The following is a 17906-nucleotide window of genomic DNA, read 5'->3' as shown; positions in this document are numbered from 1 at the left end:
GGTGAAAGGGGGGCCCAGTGGAAGCTGCTACGCACGTGGGATTAATTCCTTTTCTAAGCAAAAAAGAAAAAAAAAAAAAGAGCCATCATTTGTGTTCCATGAACTAAATAATAGCAATCATCAAATATTTCTTCGAGAAACTTACAGTTTCATCTCCTTAAGTTTGGACGGTTTCTGCACATGGTCTCTCGTCTTTAAAAAAAATTCAAAATCGTCCTTCAAATTTCTAAAGTATTCTAAAGTGGTACTTTGGTTCACCAACCAACCAGCACCATTAGCCCACCATTTCAAATAACCAAAATGCCCTCACCCTCTTCAGGAGGAGATCGTTGTTGGTTGGTGGTGGGTTGCGACAGAGCAGCCAAAAGAGAGAGGGGAGGAAGGAAAGGTGGCTTCTCGAGGCCGAGACGCTGAGAAAATAGGAGAAATCTCTCTATTCATTGAGAATCCATTAAAAAAAAATTAAGAATAGAAAGATGATAGGTAAGAAGAAGAAAACAGAGATGTGGACATTGAGCACCACAGCTATCATGGTAGCCGGAGAGAAGAAAACAGAGCTCAGAGAAACTATTAAGAAAAAAACAGAGCTAGCTTTAATAGTGTGAGACACAAGAGATTAAGGAGAAGAGAGAAGAGAAGTAGTTAAAATGACCTCTTCCTCCTTCGGCCTGACCTTCTTCTCTTCTTCTCCTCTCCACCACCATCCTTCAGCCCCTCCACCATCGCCACCATTCTTGTTCACTTCCTGCACTTTTGCCTCCTCCTTCTCCTCCCCGCCACCCTAGCCTCTTCACTTCCTATGCCTTCACCTCCTCCTCCTCCTCCGCAGGACCTTCCTTCTCCCCTCCCATCCTCCACCACCACCGTACCCTTCTTAACTTCCTTTACCTTCACCTCCTCCTTTTTCTCCTCCCCACCACCCTCCTCCCTTCCCATCCTCCTCCACTACCACCATCCTTCTTCACTTCCTCCGCCTTCGCCTCCTCCTCCTTCCCACCACCCTCCTTCTCGCCCTCTCCGCCTCCACTGCCATCTTTCTTCACTTCCTCTTCCATTGTCTCCTTCTCGCACCATCCTTCTTCTCTCTCTCTTCCAAGGCCATTTTCGTCCCATAATAATTTTATATGGTGTGATAGTTACGTGCCACCATTATGTTAAAGCACCATTTTGTTAAAAGAGATTAACTACCGAACCATTATGGAACATTATGGAAACTATTTATAACATTTTTTAAAGATGAGAGAGAAGAGTGTGTAAGTCATCCAAATTTAAGAGAATGACACTGTATTTTTTTTTTTTTTTTTAATTTCTTTCCTATAGCATATGGCATTACCAGAGATCCATTATGATGATAATTATAACATTACTAAAGCCCAATTCTTGATTAATCCAGATAAGAAGGAAGAGTAATAAAGAGTAAACCAAACAGACAAATGATTCTACACACGCGTGATAAACGTGCCATATATTCTTAGTGAACTATAACAAAAATAAAAATCTTGATTCAGGCATACGATACCGGGTGGTGACTGGAGAACAGGCTCAAAATGGTAGAAGACGACGCGTGGGGGCTATAAAGAGTGGTGGTCGGTCTCCCCACCATCTCTCTGTTCTCTCTGACAAAAGGAAAGAAGAGTGTGTCCGTCTCTCTATTCTCTCTGACAAAAGGAAAGGAAGAGGAGTCTGTGCGTCTGAGTGTGCGTGAGAGAGAGAGACAGAGCTCGTGAACAGTGACCACCCCGTCCTCTCCAATCCCTCCCTCAGATTACTCTTCAATTGGACATGGACGACCTCCACCACCACCACCACCACCAAGCTATTGCTCCTCCGCCTCTCGCCGGCTTCCCCTGGGAACCACCACCGCAGGTACCTTTCCTCCCCTCCTCCATCCCCGGTTCTAACTCTTCGTCCGAAATTAACAAGAAACGAAAACGGATGGACGTAGGAGGCAAGCGGAGTCACCGCGGAGGAGCTCAAGGAGGCGCTCCTACGCACCACGCTGGAGCTCGAGTCCACCCGAGTCGCCGCACAGGAGGAGCTCCGGCGAATGGAGTCCCATGCCCTCCATCTAACCCACCTCCTCGAGATCGCCACCCGCGAGCGCGACGACGCCCGCGCCCTCCTCCTCCTCCTCCTCATGGACCATAATCACCATCTCGCATCAGTTTCTAACCGTCCCGCCCAGTTGGACGAGGGGAGCAACGTGGCGGCGGCGGGGGGATTGTCGTCGCCGTCGTCGTCGGATGGGGGAGGAGTGGAGGAGGAGAGGAGCAACGGGGCGTCGCCGCCGGCGGGGTTGGCGGCGGTGGAGGCGGCGGCGCTGCGGCGGGGGCTGCCGGAGAAGGGGCGTCTACTGGAGGCGGTGATGGCGGCGGGACCGCTGCTCCAGACGCTGCTGCTGGCGGGCCCGCTGCCGCAGTGGCGCCATCCACCGCCGGCGCTTCAGACCTTCGAGATCCCTCCCGTCTCCATGGGCCTCCTCAACACCAGCAACAACCCCGTCACCAAGAGAGAGAGGGAGGAAGTGGATACGACGACGACGACGACTGTGATGGGGTTCGGTGTGGAGCGGTCGCTGTCGCTGCCGAATTCTTCGACGTCGTCGCCGGAAACCGAATTCAATGGCAGCGACGTTTCCGAATACCGAAGGATCAGCTCTTTCTACCAGTGACTCTTGCTTTTCTTTTTATTACTCAGGTTTGGTTACGGGTTAAGTACTTTTCTTGTCATGCTAATTACTACTAAAACGTGTATTTATTTTTTTGGGGAGTTTGTTAACGTTATATAAATGTATCTAATATATGATGATATTGAGAGTGAATTTTCTGATTACAAAAATGGACAAGAGAGGATTACTGTAGACGACTGTCAGGATGGTCGATAGCGTTCGCAACGAGGTTTCATACTTCGACCATTTCAGGGAGGTGCCAACCATGTGGGTCCCACTTAGCTCAATATTGCTGACTCCGGATGGCTATGATCTCCATGAAGTTCTGGAGATGCTGTGCAGCTTTTTGTTGTTGAGGTTTTGTGCACTAATAAGTGCAGTTCGTGTTTGATAACAGGAGGTTATTTAGCGCGCGCGGGGGAGAGAAAACTCAGCCACGGTGATCGAGTGAGTTCAAGATTGGATATATTACCGGCAGAATGTAGCTGCTTTATGACATCTGCAGACTTTTGGATGAGTGTGTTCTCATCAAGTGTATATATCGATAGAAAGACGAATAGTGCTGCGGACTGGATGGCCTCATATGCAGCTCATCATTCCGAAGAATTTATCTGAGAGAACCACGTGTCTGCCCTTTTTTCTATGCACTATCTCCTTCTTTTTGATTTTGTGAGCTGTACCTATATTTGTTGTGTGTGAGTCGCTCGCCGATATATACCAAAAAAAAAAAGAAAAAGAGAGAGAGAGAGAGAGAGAGAGAGAGAGAGAATTTAGGTTTATTGACCGACTCCAAACAACTGGTTTAACCTAAAATTGTTTTAACCAAATATTGGCCGAAATATTACCATAACCAACTGATCGGTATAAAAATTGAATTGAGGTTTGGAAGATGCACTTTAGATGGGATTCCGTAAATCATGCTAGCTTTAACCAAAGCAAGAGAACTCATAACATTGGGCCATGAACTCCTAAAATTGAACATTAGATAAGCCTCACTCTTTCAAGGACATCTTATCAGCTAGTATAAATTGATATGAACTGAGACAACAACCAATACAGTCTATCTTTAAAACCTCGATTGGCATTTAGTTTAACATAATCTGATATCCAAAGTCTTGATTGCTCCACAATCAACAGACATCATAAGATATTTTCGTTCTTGCAAGTTCCTCCAGCCACCCTCCTCCATTTATATAAATCAGTATATCAATTCAAACGCCTGAAGTTAACAGAATTGCCTGATGAGGCTTTGGTTTTAACTTGACTGGATTTGAGTCACCTGAGGTCGCTCAAAATAGCCCTGATCGGAATCTTGGGTGCAGGGTGGTGGTCAACAGCCAGAGGCCTTTTGTCTGGTGGAGTGGAACCGAGCAATTATTTGGGAGGATCTAAAAATGAGCAAGTTGGGCAGAGAATGACCACTGCTACCACCTAATTGGTAATAAAAAAACATAAGGTAATCTTTTCTAAGTTAGAGGATCTTCTAATCATAGAGCATCTTTCTAGCTCGGGTACTAGGCTTCTCTTTCTGTCGCCATCTTTAATGACTGCATGTCTCCAATCTAATCCAACTTTAGCTTCTTCCTGGTAAAATACTGGAGAACCATAGAAAGCAAGATGTGATCATGGCCAAGGTGTGGGCTGAAAGGAATAGATTGGGGGTTCTAAGGTCATCGTTTATCGTACATATGTACTAGCTCATCGTGTGAATGGCCCCAGTCGAAAGTTTTTGGCCTCTGTGTCGAAGCACAGCCTGGTCTAATACTATAATTTTAGCTTAAGCTAACTCATGACCAACTACCACAACAAAGGTAAATCATGGTGGCCAAAGTTTGAAGTTCAACTTTAATGGAGATAAAGATCACAAGACTGCTTTCCTAAGTCTGTACGGGAAGCTGTGACACATTGCAGCTCTCGCTCTAAGATTATAAACCAATTTAAGGACTTTATTATGCTAATAGACAAATGCTCGATGGTCGACAAACTATGCCATTAGCCCAATTTTTGCACCCTCCTCCACATAGGAGAAAGTTTTAGGTTTAATCTTGATGGTGTTGTTTTCCAAGTATTGGACCTAAATAGTTCTCTTAGATAGTTTTCTCGCTGTTATACCCAAGATTAAGCGTGTGATGGTGATTAGTGCTTTAGCCCCTAGACTCGGCGAGCCTCACAGGCGAGGTGGCTGCTGATGGAGATGTATAGTGGAGCCCTGTAACACTAATCAGGGCGACAAATATGGAAAAATTTTATGCGCTAGTGTACCCTTTTTTGTGTTTTTTGGAGAATAAGGCACGTACAGTTGGGTGAGGCAAATGAAGTTGGTAAGGATTTGAATCTAAGCCTGATAGGTTTAGAACATGAGCCAGCTCAAAGAAAAACATCTGATTTGCGTTATGAGTACGATTGGCCTTGCGTTGGTAAATAGGTCGCCCAACTGAAGATTAGCTTTCTGAATCACTTTGTATCCTACCAAAGATATAATTATGTAAATGATAAAATTAACTCATCATTAAGTAATATTAGCATAACTAAGAAATCAAGTTTAAAGGAGCAAAAGGAAAGTTCCATTTGGACCAATTAATCGGTCTTAGATTATGTTACAAGGTGGAGAAATGAGCAAGAGTCTTCACCAAGACTTTCATAGTGTGATCTGATCATAGAAATAAGGAATTTGTTCTATTTTGCTCAAATCTAATCTCAAATAAAGGAGAAAAAAAAATAAGGATTTCTTTAGGGGGGGAAAAGAAACGAAAGATTTATCCCCAGTTGCTTTCATAAACATCTAAACTTCTAGCCCACAAAAGTGGAGTCGAGTTCTCTTGATTTGAACTATATCTTATTTTAATATTTGGAAAATACAAATTGAACCTATAATTGCATTAAGTCTCATCTCCAACATCCATTTTGCCTTCTAAATTATTTCCAAATTCACACTGGATTAGAAGATACAATTTAGGCCAAAGTTTATTAGTAAGCTTAATTTGAACAAAAATTTCTGAAGCAGCAAATAATATCTAACGCCGATCAAGTCAATTCTCAAAGGGATTAAATCTAGGTGATGTTGCTCATCAAGATTGTGGCTAAACCTAATGTCGATTTATTCATGTTCTAGTGCCCATGAAGCTTGTTTTGACTCTCATGACACCTATAACAAACTATGGTGAAGAAGCTATTCCTTTACAAAAGGTTGCTGAAGATTGGGTATGTTAAATCTTGTGCCCGAATCTAATGCGCACCTACCAAAAATGATTTGGCTAATTCAAGCATGGTTGAAGCAATCTTCTAGGTCATGGTAAAATTGCCAGTGTGATGCTACTCCATGCTAGGTTTTGCTCCTGATTCAGGTCTAGATTTGAGCTTAGAAACGCAACGAAGATGACAAATATGAACAAGTACGGCTGTAGAAAGATGAGAGGTTAGGCTGGAGAACACCAAAATGACATCATAGAGAATCTTCACAAGCTTCCAATGCTGGTTAGGTAGAATTGACTTGGAACCTACCAAAAAATCTCCTTCAAAAAGGGCCTACAAGTAGGACGTATGCACATCCCTCTTTCATCCTCTCATACCCCATTCTCCTCCATTTCCATACGTCTGAATGAGACCTGGCTTAGCCCACCACCTGCGCCTCTCCCTGCATTGATCTCATAGCCATCTGACTTTGCCTCCATGTAGGTCCTAAACAATCCTGGTCAGGTCCCATCTTGCCACCTCTATGAGTATCTAGTGATAGAAAACTAACTGATACTGACCTAAATAATTGGGTATTTTCTTACAAAAGTCTCCCAAGTCCATCTGAAAAGAGAGAAACAAAGAAAGGCGAAGGGAGGATCTGGTGTGTGACTGCCCAGAGTCATTGAGGATTTGGACCAAACGCGCTCTTCAAAGACCTCAACAGAGTCTTATACCGATGCAGGATAAATTTATTGGTTCTTGAACTTCGCCAGCTCTGAAACTTGTCTTCATCCATGCCAACACAATGACCACTTGCTCAAAAACAAATGATTTTGGGATTGAATTCAGGGCCTCTAAGATTCTAGATGACAGACCACACCAATACACCATTAGACCAAATGCCTCGTTAGATTTGCTCAAATCATTTAGGCTGGACTCCGAGGTCTGACATCACAAGTGGATCATATCACTGTGATTATCTGTTATCTTTTGCATCACAATTGGATCATATCACTGTGATTATCTGTTATCTTTTGATGACAGATAAACTAACTGGTGGTGGTCCATATCTCAAATACTGGATTGCCCATCAAATTTATACACATATAAAGAGAATGAATATATCTTCTCTAGTGTTTATACGCAATGCACATGAACATCGTTTTCAGGAATCAGGACCACCCATCAAAAAAAGAGGGCAATTTTTTCAGAGAACAAAACTTACCACATGAAGATGGTTGCCAGGGTGATTACTCTTTATCCTGTGGGCACACCACACAGTTTTGACACAACTGCGATGGATATAGGAGCACACTCCTATCTACATAACTCTAGCGATACTGATCTCAAATCCCAACGTAAAGGCAGAATTGGTTGTCTGTGTTGGTTGCCAAACTGTGAAAATGATTCGGGTATAAATTTAGATTGGATAGCAAAATCGGTCAAAAGAGACATGCAAGGATGAAATGGATGGAGATCGTCAGTCACAAAACATGTTTGGAGATCATCAACTCCGCATAAGAGATATTAGCTTAACTACGAACCTATGTCAACTCAATGAGAGTATATACTCTTAGCCAAGTGCATGGTAGGATGAAAAGGCCATGCATTTAGCTTTGTAGGTCTTGATTGCCACTAACATTATCTGGATATATACTGCTTCTTACAGTGGCAAAACACTTTAAGAGTATAACAATGCAAGACCTCACCCAAAATATCTAGGTAATATGGGTTCCTTGATCCTATATAAGTACCCAATATCTACCCAACGAATAACCGATGTGAGACTAAACACACGCCTGCACGGGTTTAAGCCCTGACGTCCTTGTCAGACAAAGAGTTCAAATCCATTCAAATCTAATCACAAGCACTACGATCGGCCCGTGACCAGCCTCAATAGATCTGTGCTGCAATGTTCCCTAGTCTATATAGATTATGGATCGGGTCTGCTCTGATACCATTTCTGCCACAACTCAGGACCTCATCTAAAAAGGCTAGCCGAAAGATATTATTTGGGTTTCTTAATCCTTATAAGTATTCAAAATTTATCCAGTGAATAACCAATATGGAACTAAACACACGCCTATACAGGTCCTCACAAAGAGAACTTGGATTGAGTAAGATCTATATCAACCAAAAGAGCAAACTCTTCTAGGAAATTTAGAAAGCGTTTGTATAATGTACATCCTCCGTTGCATTGGTTACATCCGACTTGCCCATAAAATCATAAGCAACTGCAGTTATATATGTTGCGAATACCAAAAGAAAAAGAAGAAAGTAAAATAGAACTGAATGAACTCCTGAAATGCCAGATTCATGATAAATCAATCACTAGAATAAGTTTCAACTTAGCAAACACTTAGCCTGAAAATATGTCTAATGGAAAATTTACCATTGTCCAAGTATTCTGCTGAAAGTGCCTCATTTCTTCTAATATGAACTAGGTGAGCTATCTAGAATAGTTATCCTGGAGCATAATCTAGAACTGCTTACCCCTTGGTCGTCACCGGACAGTTCATTCCCTCTTTAAAAATAGTAATGGAAGAGATACAGGTTGTGATCGTATTAAATTCCAAATCAATATCATTTTTCATCTCAATTGGCTACATTTGACGAGTCAACCTTGAACTCTTTATTAGTAGCATGGTACTTAAATCAATGTAGCAAAATAATCTCCATTACCATACAGCCCACATATGAAGGTTCTGCTACAGAAAATAAGTGAACTGAGCCTTGGTTTTACCTTCTTTGAGTGGTTTTATCTTTCCCTTTCTTTGCGTTGTCCCTTTCTTCTCAAGTACACTCGGCTTCTGAGAGTTGCTTAGCCAGAAAAGGCTCGGCAGGAGGAAACCCAGGCTCTTCATCAGAATAAAACCTTATGGTTTAGTCAGATTCCCCAAGTGTCGGCAAAAATTTCAATGCCAAAGCCCCTTGGCAACTTAATTAAAAAAAAAAGAAAATTTAAAATTTGGAGGCACTACACTTAAGTCAAACTCCTTTATGAAATCTAAGAGTAGTTTCAACTTGCCCCAATGCTGACTCTTAAAGATCCGGCAGTCAGTACTCTGATATCTTCACCCACTGCAAATGAAGGTACAGATAGGTAAATATCTAGTCCATGCATAAGTTCCTTAATACCATTAATGTCGAACCCTGGGGCCCAACATTCTAGTATTTATAGGTTGCCACCATTATTTTGCTCTGGAGGGAGCCCAGTCACTGTGCATAAAGTACATAGGATTAAATAAGTGGCCACCAATCACATCCACCATAACTAGTCCGTTCAAATATCTCTAATAAAGCTTCTCCCACTGGAAGCAAGCCCATTCATAAGCCATTCGCCACAAAAATCATGAGTTATTTGAAATCCTAGCTCTCAGTGACTACAGAGGATACATCTTTTTATCACAAATATCCATGGAAAACCAATGTGCTCTTCTTAAGCCATCGAACCACCTTATGCAACCATACCTCCCCAACAACCTCTTAAGTTGCCAGACCTAGTCTTAGTCTTGCTTCAGAGTGACACTTTCCTACATGATCAGATTACTCCCTCCACCAAATTTGCCAACAATACATAGTTGGGACAAGACACCATGGTTATGACTAAGGTCCATGATGGCCAATTCTGCCATCAAGGTAGACCAGAAAGGGCAAGTGACAATGAAAGCAGGTGACACAATCAGGGCTGATAAAGCTGCTTGAATCTAATCAGCTTCTAAGTATCTGTTCTGGTTAGCAGCACTGTCAATATTATCTACTAGACTTGCAAATTGAGTTTCTAAGTATATACAGGGACAGACATCAAAAATAATCTGCAAGTCTTCAAATACAGCAGTGTAAACAAGGGGCAGGAATCACAAATAATGAAGGGTCAGCTTAGTAGCAAAAATAATTTGCAATAATGAAGAATTAAACAAAGAGAAGCAAGCAACCCAGATGCCCATAGATCATGTAAACATATGATGGATTTCTCAAGTAAGAAATGTCTCCCTTAATGTTGTTGTTTTTACAGAGGAAAGACCACTGAAAAATATTTTGTTTTTGAGCATAGTTGTTTTAGCCCATTAATCCAATCCTTGGCAGATTTGTGTTCCCTATTGCTCAACTAACTTGCATAAGAAAAATAAGCCAGATGGGAGTATGTAGTATGCTCATACATACCTAATATCAGGATATCCAGGTAAGGCCATGCCTGGGAGCATGGGTATTTTCCAGACTGAAAAATAGCACCTTAAATATTCAAGCACCAGTCCAATGTTTGCAAGACCTTCTAGCCAAAATTTCTAGGACCGAGCTCTCAAAATAAAACTATACTCATGGATAACAAGCCTTGGCTCTGAAGCCTGTGCTTACACTCTGACTATATTTATTTCTTTTTATTTTGATTTAGATTTTAACCAAATAGATCCCTATTCTGCATTTCAATTTATTTATAACCCATGCCTCTACAGTGTTTATTTCTGCACATACGGCGCTGGAAGAGGATCACGAAGTCCCCCATCCTAAACACTGATATCTGATCTAGACTGGAATCTGAACAGATCCTTCCATTCCTGTACTGACTCTTGCTACCTTTCAATTCAGGTATCATTACCAACAAGATTATTCCATCTGGAGGCTGCCTTGCCCAATAATGATAATATAATCTCATAAAACAATCAAAACAAAGTACTCTCACTTGATTATGTCAAGACAAGACATAATTCCTAGCTTCTGTGGTCGGTGGAAACTCTTTCTGAATAGCAAGCAGCCTGAGGATTATCAAAAATAACTTGGATAATTTTAGAAAGTTTATGAAGCCAGCCACAAGAACAACAAATGTTACCGAACCCATAAAAAAGCAAAGTTTAATTCAACCAAAGACTTCCTATCTGTAACAGGAAAACCAAGTATCGAAGACAGGTAGAGATCAACATAACAGAAACCTGCATATTTTCACCAACTTCCTATTATTATCATAATAAAGCATGAATCCTCGTACACTCTAAAATTCAAAGTTCTTCTTTCTGAAAAGAGAATAAATCATCAGACCACCACGAGAGTAGCAACATCCGAAAAACTTTCAAATATCTTTTGTAATGCCATTAAACCAAGATTCGCCGTACCAATACCCGACTCGTACTAGTGCCACACTATTATAATATTGATACGGTATACGGTACGCCTGGCATATCGAGTGTTGGTACGCCATCAGTATCGGTACCGATACCATTCTAGTATGGTACTTCCGGTACCGTCTGGTACGGTACAGCATACCAAAGCCAAATCCTAATTTTTCATAAGCATTAGCAATGTACAATGTCAAACTGCACTAATAAAGGATCCTGCGTACTTCATCAGTAGGTGACACCCAATCCTAATGGGCATTAGTCCCACTGTAAGGCATCTCCAGTCTTCAAGTTAATTCAACTACAGGTCATGAATGTTGCCTGTAGGTAATGTAAAGCAGCAGATCTCCACCTCAGCCAGTGGATTCAACAGCACAGTATTATTCTTCTTAAAGTAGAATTTGGTGACATAGTTTGCAAAGAACGATCCATAAAGTTGCCGTTAAGTTATTGGGACAGGGCTAGAAGATTATGGGTAAGGTAAACAAAGCGCATCAGCTACATTCTTCACACAGTTCCCAAAAACTGTTTCACGAAAGAAGATGATTTAAAACTACTTGGTACCTCAAAAATTGAACTAAAACGAACTTGCAGCCATTTTGGAGATTACAACCAGCTCCTTTCCACACTCAGCTGTAGAGTATGTGAGACAAGGAAATAATACGCAAGATGCATAAGAACACTCCTCTTATCAAACAGATCCCTCCTCACTATCATCACATGGTGCTCTAGATTGAATTATAACCCGAGCTCCTGAAGTAAGCCTGCAGGAATAAATCGGCACGTTCTACATCAAGAGACAGAAGCAATATCACAACCATAAAAATGTTCAGGGAGGGCAGGGTGCTGTTGAACTTAACTTTCTTCAATCTTGATCACCTTATCCTTTTCTTCTCTGAACGATTCTAATCTCATGGATGATCCTTTCAGCGAGGAAGTATCAGTTATCCGTCTGCTTCCACCTTTTGATGAGTGGGTGTCTGCCCCGGCTGAAGAGTTCCTTGGGCCATCTGAAATAGGTGACCTCATTGTTTCATTCTTGGGCTGCTTGTTGGAAGTCTTTCTAATTGTACGAGGGAGGCATTTTGATCGTGATGAATCCACTACCTTTTCCTTATCCCTTCTGGAATCTGGTGACTTGCAGCTCCTGCTTATTCTGGATTTATTAGAATTCAGGCTACAGTGATATAAAAATCAAAAAATTTCAAAGCAACAAGAGAACTGGTTGCAGAATGAGAACCAACTGAACAGGGACAAAGCACTTGGGCTGAAACACTTCTGAAATAGGAACAGAAAAGTGCAAAATATTAAAGAAATAATTACTGGAAAATGCTTTTCCTTCTGATAGGATTAGAGATGAATTTACAGTTTAAATCAAAAATAGTGTATACGCCAAACCCCAGCTCATCCTCCAAAAAATTAGTGATGTTGGGCATCTCACAAGACTGAAAATTCAATAGTGAGTTGACTTCATGACTTCATTAAGATTGAAAAGAATAGTCTATTGGGCAGCATACACCTTGATTTTTTTTTTAGTTTTTGAATAGAACATGGATAATAATATGATCTTTGCAAACTCAGTGCTTCCTAATCAAAACAAATGGAATTCATTCAAATTATTCTACATAACATGTATTCAACATATAAGCTTAAGGAGAAGATCAAGCAAGCATCTACCCAAGCTGTCAAAGCAGAAGAGGCGCCACACCTCAGTGCCCAATGGTAAAGAAAAGAAATCGGAGAGAATATAACCTATGATGGTGTTATTCCAAGCGTCAGCATAACCCTGTTAGCCCTAAAAGGTGAGATGGCACCATCAGATCCAAAGAATCCTGATCTACTTCTTACATTCTATTGTTTTAGTCACGATATCCGTCTTTCCTAATGAATAGTGCCCATATTTGAGAAACCAGAAATTCAAAAACTCCTCAAACAAAAAACACTGCTTTTAATTATATATTTTAGCTTCATGTTTGCTCTGTGGAAGGGAGGGGGGAAGTTTTGTAGCATCATGCAGACTCACTATTGCCGGAGCCTGAGTACATTCAAAAAATAGTACAATTAAGCAAAGCAAGATATGATCAAATTAACAGAAATAGTAATGCTAACTTGTTTAATAAGCATCACAACTACATGAGATTTTTTGCTGTAAAATAGGTCGCCAAATATAAAGCCGACCGATCAAAAAGCACCCGCATATGCAAAACCCTAAAACCTCAACAATCAAGAATCTCCTCTACTATAAAAAGCAATTCCATAAATTGTACCTAGAAACAGAAAATTATATTAATATAAGGTCTGGAGTCTAGAACTTGCAACTAGAAGCCCTCAGCTTACCTGTCCGCATTGTAGGAAGAAGAGCGCTTTAGAATAGGCACACCTTGCCCTACTTCCTCTTTATGCTTCTTAGTTTCTATCAAGCTCCCACTGAAGTACTCCTTGTCTTCCATCCTCAATCCCATGTGCCTTGGATTCTCTGATAGGCAGTCAAGCTCTCCCAGCGTCATGGAGTTTGCAAACAATGGCGACGGGAACCTCATGTGGGAGAACCTGGGCTTATAGGTCGGAACAAGCCCGAAGCTCTGGTGATCCTTCACAGAGATTGATCCACATGTGATCAACTGCATCAGGACATTTGTGGCCCTCAGTTTCGGGCCATTGGGGAGGAGCACTTCCTCCTCCTCGAGTATCCTAAAGCTGTTCATCTTGCCAGCATCTGCTTTAATTAAAGACTCCAGTGTCTCTGTCTTCCCACCAGAGGTGGAGGATGCACTCGATGAAGTCGGCGGTGGGGAGATCTCATCCCGAACCATCTCAGACCCATCCTTGGGGTGCAGGCTATGGTTCCTGCGTCTCTCATCGAATTCAAGATCCATCGGGCCATCATCAGTCGATACGCCTCGAATGCAGGTATCGGGACCTCCACGGGCCCTCCTTCCACCTCTCTCATCAGTCTGGGTGGAAGCATCTGCAGCACCAATCAGCTTGTAGACTCTGTACTCCGTAGTGCTGGGGGAATCGACCTCCCATGAGGGAGGTCTTTTGGGTCCGAGTTCTGGTGATATGTTGCCAAAGCAACCGGCCTTGTGAGATGAGGGGGACTGCTCATCGTCTCGAGAAGTCGGCGGCGAAGCTGGAGGCTTTGCCTCTTTAATGACAATAGTGGGAGGGGAGGAAGAAGAAGCTTCTTGGATTCTAGAAAATGTGGGGTTTTCTTGCTGTGTGGGCTTCGAGTTATGCAATTTTGTGTTGCCATTGCCGTGATGAATCCGATCTAAACAAGCAGAAGAAAAAGAAAAAAAAAGGTTTTCGTACTCTAAATGCAACATGTTCTTAGTTTCCTATTGCAAAAAAAAAAAAAAACAATTCCAAAAGAAAAAAAACTATCTTTTGATAGTTTTATTTGGAAGTACCTGAAGGGGATTGATCCAAGAGCTCAGAACCCTTGAGGACATACTCGTTGCCGTGAGCCGGGAGCACGAGATCATCCTCGGAGAGGTCATGCCACACAAATCCATTCTTGTAGCTCCTGTAGTACCATTCGGATGCAACAGATTAAACCACCAGCGAACAAAAACTTCAAAAAAAAAAAATGATTTTTATCAGTTGGGAGCTCTCCAGTACCTCTTACAAGACCACGAATACATGGCGGCCATGCCCTTTCCTCTGAGCACATTGAGACGATTAATGAAATCTACCAAATAAACCAAGAAAGAAAAGCCCCAAATCAGAGCAATGTGGAACAAATATTACGCCTTTCTTCTTGTTTTAGGTTTCGGTTTTCCTTTTTTTTTTTTACTGACCTCTCAGGTAGAGCCCTTCGGGGGAGGCGACGGGAACTTCGATGAAATGGGGGTGCTCAAGGTGGCGGTTCCGGCAGAGGTAATACACCACCGGAATCTTCCTAGCCTGGTGCTGCTTCGGCGGCGGTGGCGGCGGCTCCGCCCACGCCCTCGACCTGTCCGGGCTCGCTTGCCCGCCGCACTTCCTCAACCGGCCTTCCATCTCTCCTCCACCTCTCTCCAAATCTCCAGCCTTCACCCACTGGAAGAAGAGAGGCGAAGAGAACTAGCTAAAGGTGGGATTTTTATGGTGGAAAAAAGCGAAAGAGAGCAGAGGAGCGGAGCAGAGAGCTGGTGGAAAGTAAAGAGAAGAAGGAGAAGCCGAGGGAAGGGAAGTAAAGGCTTCCGATGGGGCTTGCTTTGCTCTGTGAAGTGAGGTACGGTGGGGGGGGAATAGCCAAGCTTTTATTAATTGCTTCCCGGAGCGTGGATCGAATAGGTTGTTCGCTTTCTACGCTACTGGTACGTGTGATCCATTAGAATAATGCTTGTTTCTCGCGTTGGGGAAGATGGCAGACAAGTTGGAAGCGAGGTGGCGTACAGGGAGACTGGAGGAGAGCCACGGAAGCGACGGTACATAGAACGGAAGTATCGACAGCGACCCGAGAGAAAGGTGACATTTTTATGGCGATCTAACTGAAGCTTTCTTCTTTCCCTGTCCTGCGTCTCACCCCCTCCTTCCCCCACCTAAAAACCATCACCAAAATTATAAAAGAGTGACTGTTTTTATTTCTATTGAATTTTGTCTCTCTCTTTTTTTTCTTGATTTGTTTTTCCCTATTTTGAACATTGATGCATCCCGGGAGAAGCCTAAACAGTGTTACCAAGCATGCCGAGTTCTAAAACTATCTATAAACTATAATTAGCTTGGCTACAACTTTGGCAGTGACTTGCAGAAGTTTGGTCTTCAAGTGGAGAGCTAATCATAAAAAGCTCACAAAAGAAGACTAGTAATAGTATGATTCTTACCCTTCCTTTTTCATTGCTTAATATTCTCTTGTCTATCTTCAAAATAATTTTAGAAGAAGGACAAAATTAGTACTATAAGTTATGATATTTGGCCAATCATGCAAAATTGAATCATGAGCGATGTCTCACTTCTGAATGGAGAGTTTCATTTGCACATAGATTTAGATAGCATTGAAGTTCCTAGTGATGCAATTGTATAGGTGAAATCCTACATGCTTTAACACCATAGGCATACGTAACAACAATTTATACATCATTATAAAAATGATTTGATCATCATATCAAACATATACTAAGATTCTAATGCCATTCCAAAACTCCAAATATTAATTCTAACTATCTGGCTTAAATCTGTACCCAACTTAATTTGCCAACAGGTGAGCCATGAGTAACCCAAAACAGTGAGAGGGCTAGCCTAGCTAATTTGGACTGGACCTGTTGACCCATGTAGACCCAAGCCCATATAATTTGTCTCCGAGCCTTCAAATATTCACAAAATCAGTTTGAAGTCCTTTAGAAACAAAGGTAAGAAAAAGCTAACCTGGATTAAATCAATATTTTGGAGGACAGGTTAGCTTTTTCTTACCTTTGGTCAATGGTTCTCAACAGAGATGGAGATTATGAAATGCCTTACTTTATTTTGAAAATAAACATACTTTTTTTCTCCATATTTTATTTTATATATACCATATTTTTTTAATTTCACTTCATTTTTCTCCTATCCATATTATGGGATAACGTGGTAATGGATATTTCGGTCCATGAAAAATCAGAACTGCTGTTCCTACAAATACAAACAAACTTGAACTAATGCCCTAAAAAGCAAAAATACAGTGGCCATTTTTGCAAAATGCCCCTTACAAAAGTACTGTATTCTACTTTGTACCCTTGCCATGCAGGTGTTGATTTCTGTTCTTATAAACTATTGTTATAACTATTTAGGAGTCCATGGTGCTTCCCTTGGTGCTAAGCCTTTCTGTGGAGTGGCTCCATCAGAGATTAGACTCACTAGCCTACTGCCCCAAAAAAGTCTCTTGGAAATTCATGTATCATGCATCTCTTTTTCGTGTGCCTTCTTCTATATTTAAATAAGATACAATCCCTATATATTATAATCGGACTAGTGCAAAGAAAGAGAGACAGAAGCTGATGAATTTGAATGGAAACATCACCTCTTGATCGATAGAGCAATTTAGCCATTCACTGAATACTCTAACTAATAGTTTAGGGTGACAATCCATAATTTCCTCTCCTTTTGCTTTCTTTTGCAAGTACAATGGTGGAAGCATGAAATTATCTGGATCAAAGACCTGAAAAATAATCCTACCAAGATTCCAAAATAACTCTCTCCAGTGCAATGCTTGCCTAGGCAACAGTTCAGTTCACTCCTTTTTTTTTTTTTTTGGAAGTGGAGGGGAACTCATCAGCTCTCATCAGCTAAATTTAGTTACCCACCTAAAGAACCCCTGAGTCAATGGCAATCAACAGCAAAGTTTGTACTGACTTAAATTCAACATTGTTAAAGGAAGGGTATTAAGTTATTCTCTCATTTGGTTTTTTGGTAGAAATTCTCTCAATTGTTTACATAGCCCCAGGTTTACTGTACCAAGTCAGGGGTGACTTTCTCCTTCTAACCAACATTGTTAAGAGAAGGGATTAAGTTATTCCTTCCTTTCTTTAAAGTTAATTCTGCTGTATCAAGTCAATCAACCAACCTTTGACCTTCAAGCGTGGAAATCTAGAGGAAACGGCACGGCATCTTCCTCTTCCCCAGGTTTGACCAAAATGCTTCGATGCTCTCTGCACGAATGGCAGTGGTGATCCTCACTAAAGTTTCCTCTCACGAATCTCAATGGACCTCCAACGGTCCAGACGAGGCCAGCCGTCCGATACCGGGCGTTTAACTGGGACCTTTCCCATGGTTGTGGGGCAAAAGCCAGCTCAGTGCTGTGAGAAAGATTAGATTGAAGTGGAGGGCGCCAACTTTTTAAAAGAAAAGAGGCGGCTCCCACGAATCTTTGCTGGATCCGTCCTTTGTGAGAACCTTTTCCAGTGTCCAAGCTTGGCCACCCCATTGCAGCACCTTGAGGCCATGGTGATGGCCCCAGAGGATTTAAGAACCAATCATACGCATGCAAGAGA

The 17906-nt window shown here is 41.8% G+C and overlaps 2 protein-coding genes across 5 annotated transcripts; one reads left to right on the top strand and one right to left on the bottom strand.

The window, feature by feature from the left end:
- The first annotated feature begins 1572 nt into the window (after positions 1–1572).
- On the top strand, positions 1573–2838 carry LOC103719978 (uncharacterized). Its single transcript, XM_008809470.6, has 2 exons — positions 1573–1866; positions 1946–2838. The coding sequence occupies exons 1-2, from the start codon at positions 1783–1785 to the stop codon at positions 2669–2671; spliced, it is 810 nt and encodes a 269-aa protein (XP_008807692.1). The 5' UTR covers positions 1573–1782; the 3' UTR covers positions 2672–2838.
- Positions 2839–11481: 8643 nt separating this feature from the next.
- Positions 11482–15499, bottom strand: LOC103719979 (UPSTREAM OF FLC protein (DUF966)). Of its 4 annotated transcripts, none has more exons than XM_088718237.2 (6): positions 14757–15499; positions 14578–14647; positions 14367–14482; positions 13291–14227; positions 11814–12109; positions 11482–11717 (listed from the first exon to the last, which is right to left on the bottom strand). In XM_088718237.2, exons 1-6 carry the CDS (start codon positions 14956–14958, stop codon positions 11692–11694), a joined length of 1647 nt encoding a protein of 548 aa, XP_088574363.2. In that variant the 5' UTR covers positions 14959–15499; the 3' UTR covers positions 11482–11691. The 4 variants fall into 4 exon arrangements, with proteins under 4 accessions (XP_088574363.2, XP_088574364.2, XP_088574360.2 ...); XM_088718238.2 differs by having other exon boundaries at positions 11814–12100; positions 14757–15484; XM_088718234.2 differs by having other exon boundaries at positions 13291–14269; positions 14757–15457.
- Between the last annotated feature and the right edge of the window lie 2407 nt (positions 15500–17906).

This window comes from Phoenix dactylifera, chromosome 3 (genome assembly GCF_051530095.1).
Source record: "Phoenix dactylifera cultivar Ajwa chromosome 3, Ajwa_hap1_PhDact_Kaust_v1.1, whole genome shotgun sequence".
Classification (NCBI taxonomy): Eukaryota; Viridiplantae; Streptophyta; class Magnoliopsida; order Arecales; family Arecaceae; genus Phoenix; species Phoenix dactylifera.
The sequence above is the reverse complement of the archived record's forward strand: the minus strand, read 5'-3'. Positions and strand labels throughout refer to the sequence as shown.

Coding starts and splice junctions, on each gene's coding strand:
- LOC103719979 (XM_088718234.2), bottom strand. CDS start 14,958: ATGGAAGGCCGGTTGAGGAAGTGCGGCGGGCAAGCGAGCCCGGACAGG. Junction 14,648..14,756: donor CGAAGGGCTCTACCTGAGAG/GTCAGTAAAAAA, acceptor TTTATTTGGTAG/ATTTCATTAATCGTCTCAAT. Junction 14,483..14,577: donor TATTCGTGGTCTTGTAAGAG/GTACTGGAGAGC, acceptor ATGGTACTACAG/GAGCTACAAGAATGGATTTG.
- LOC103719978 (XM_008809470.6), top strand. CDS start 1,783: ATGGACGACCTCCACCACCACCACCACCACCAAGCTATTGCTCCTCCG. Junction 1,867..1,945: donor CCTGGGAACCACCACCGCAG/GTACCTTTCCTC, acceptor GGATGGACGTAG/GAGGCAAGCGGAGTCACCGC.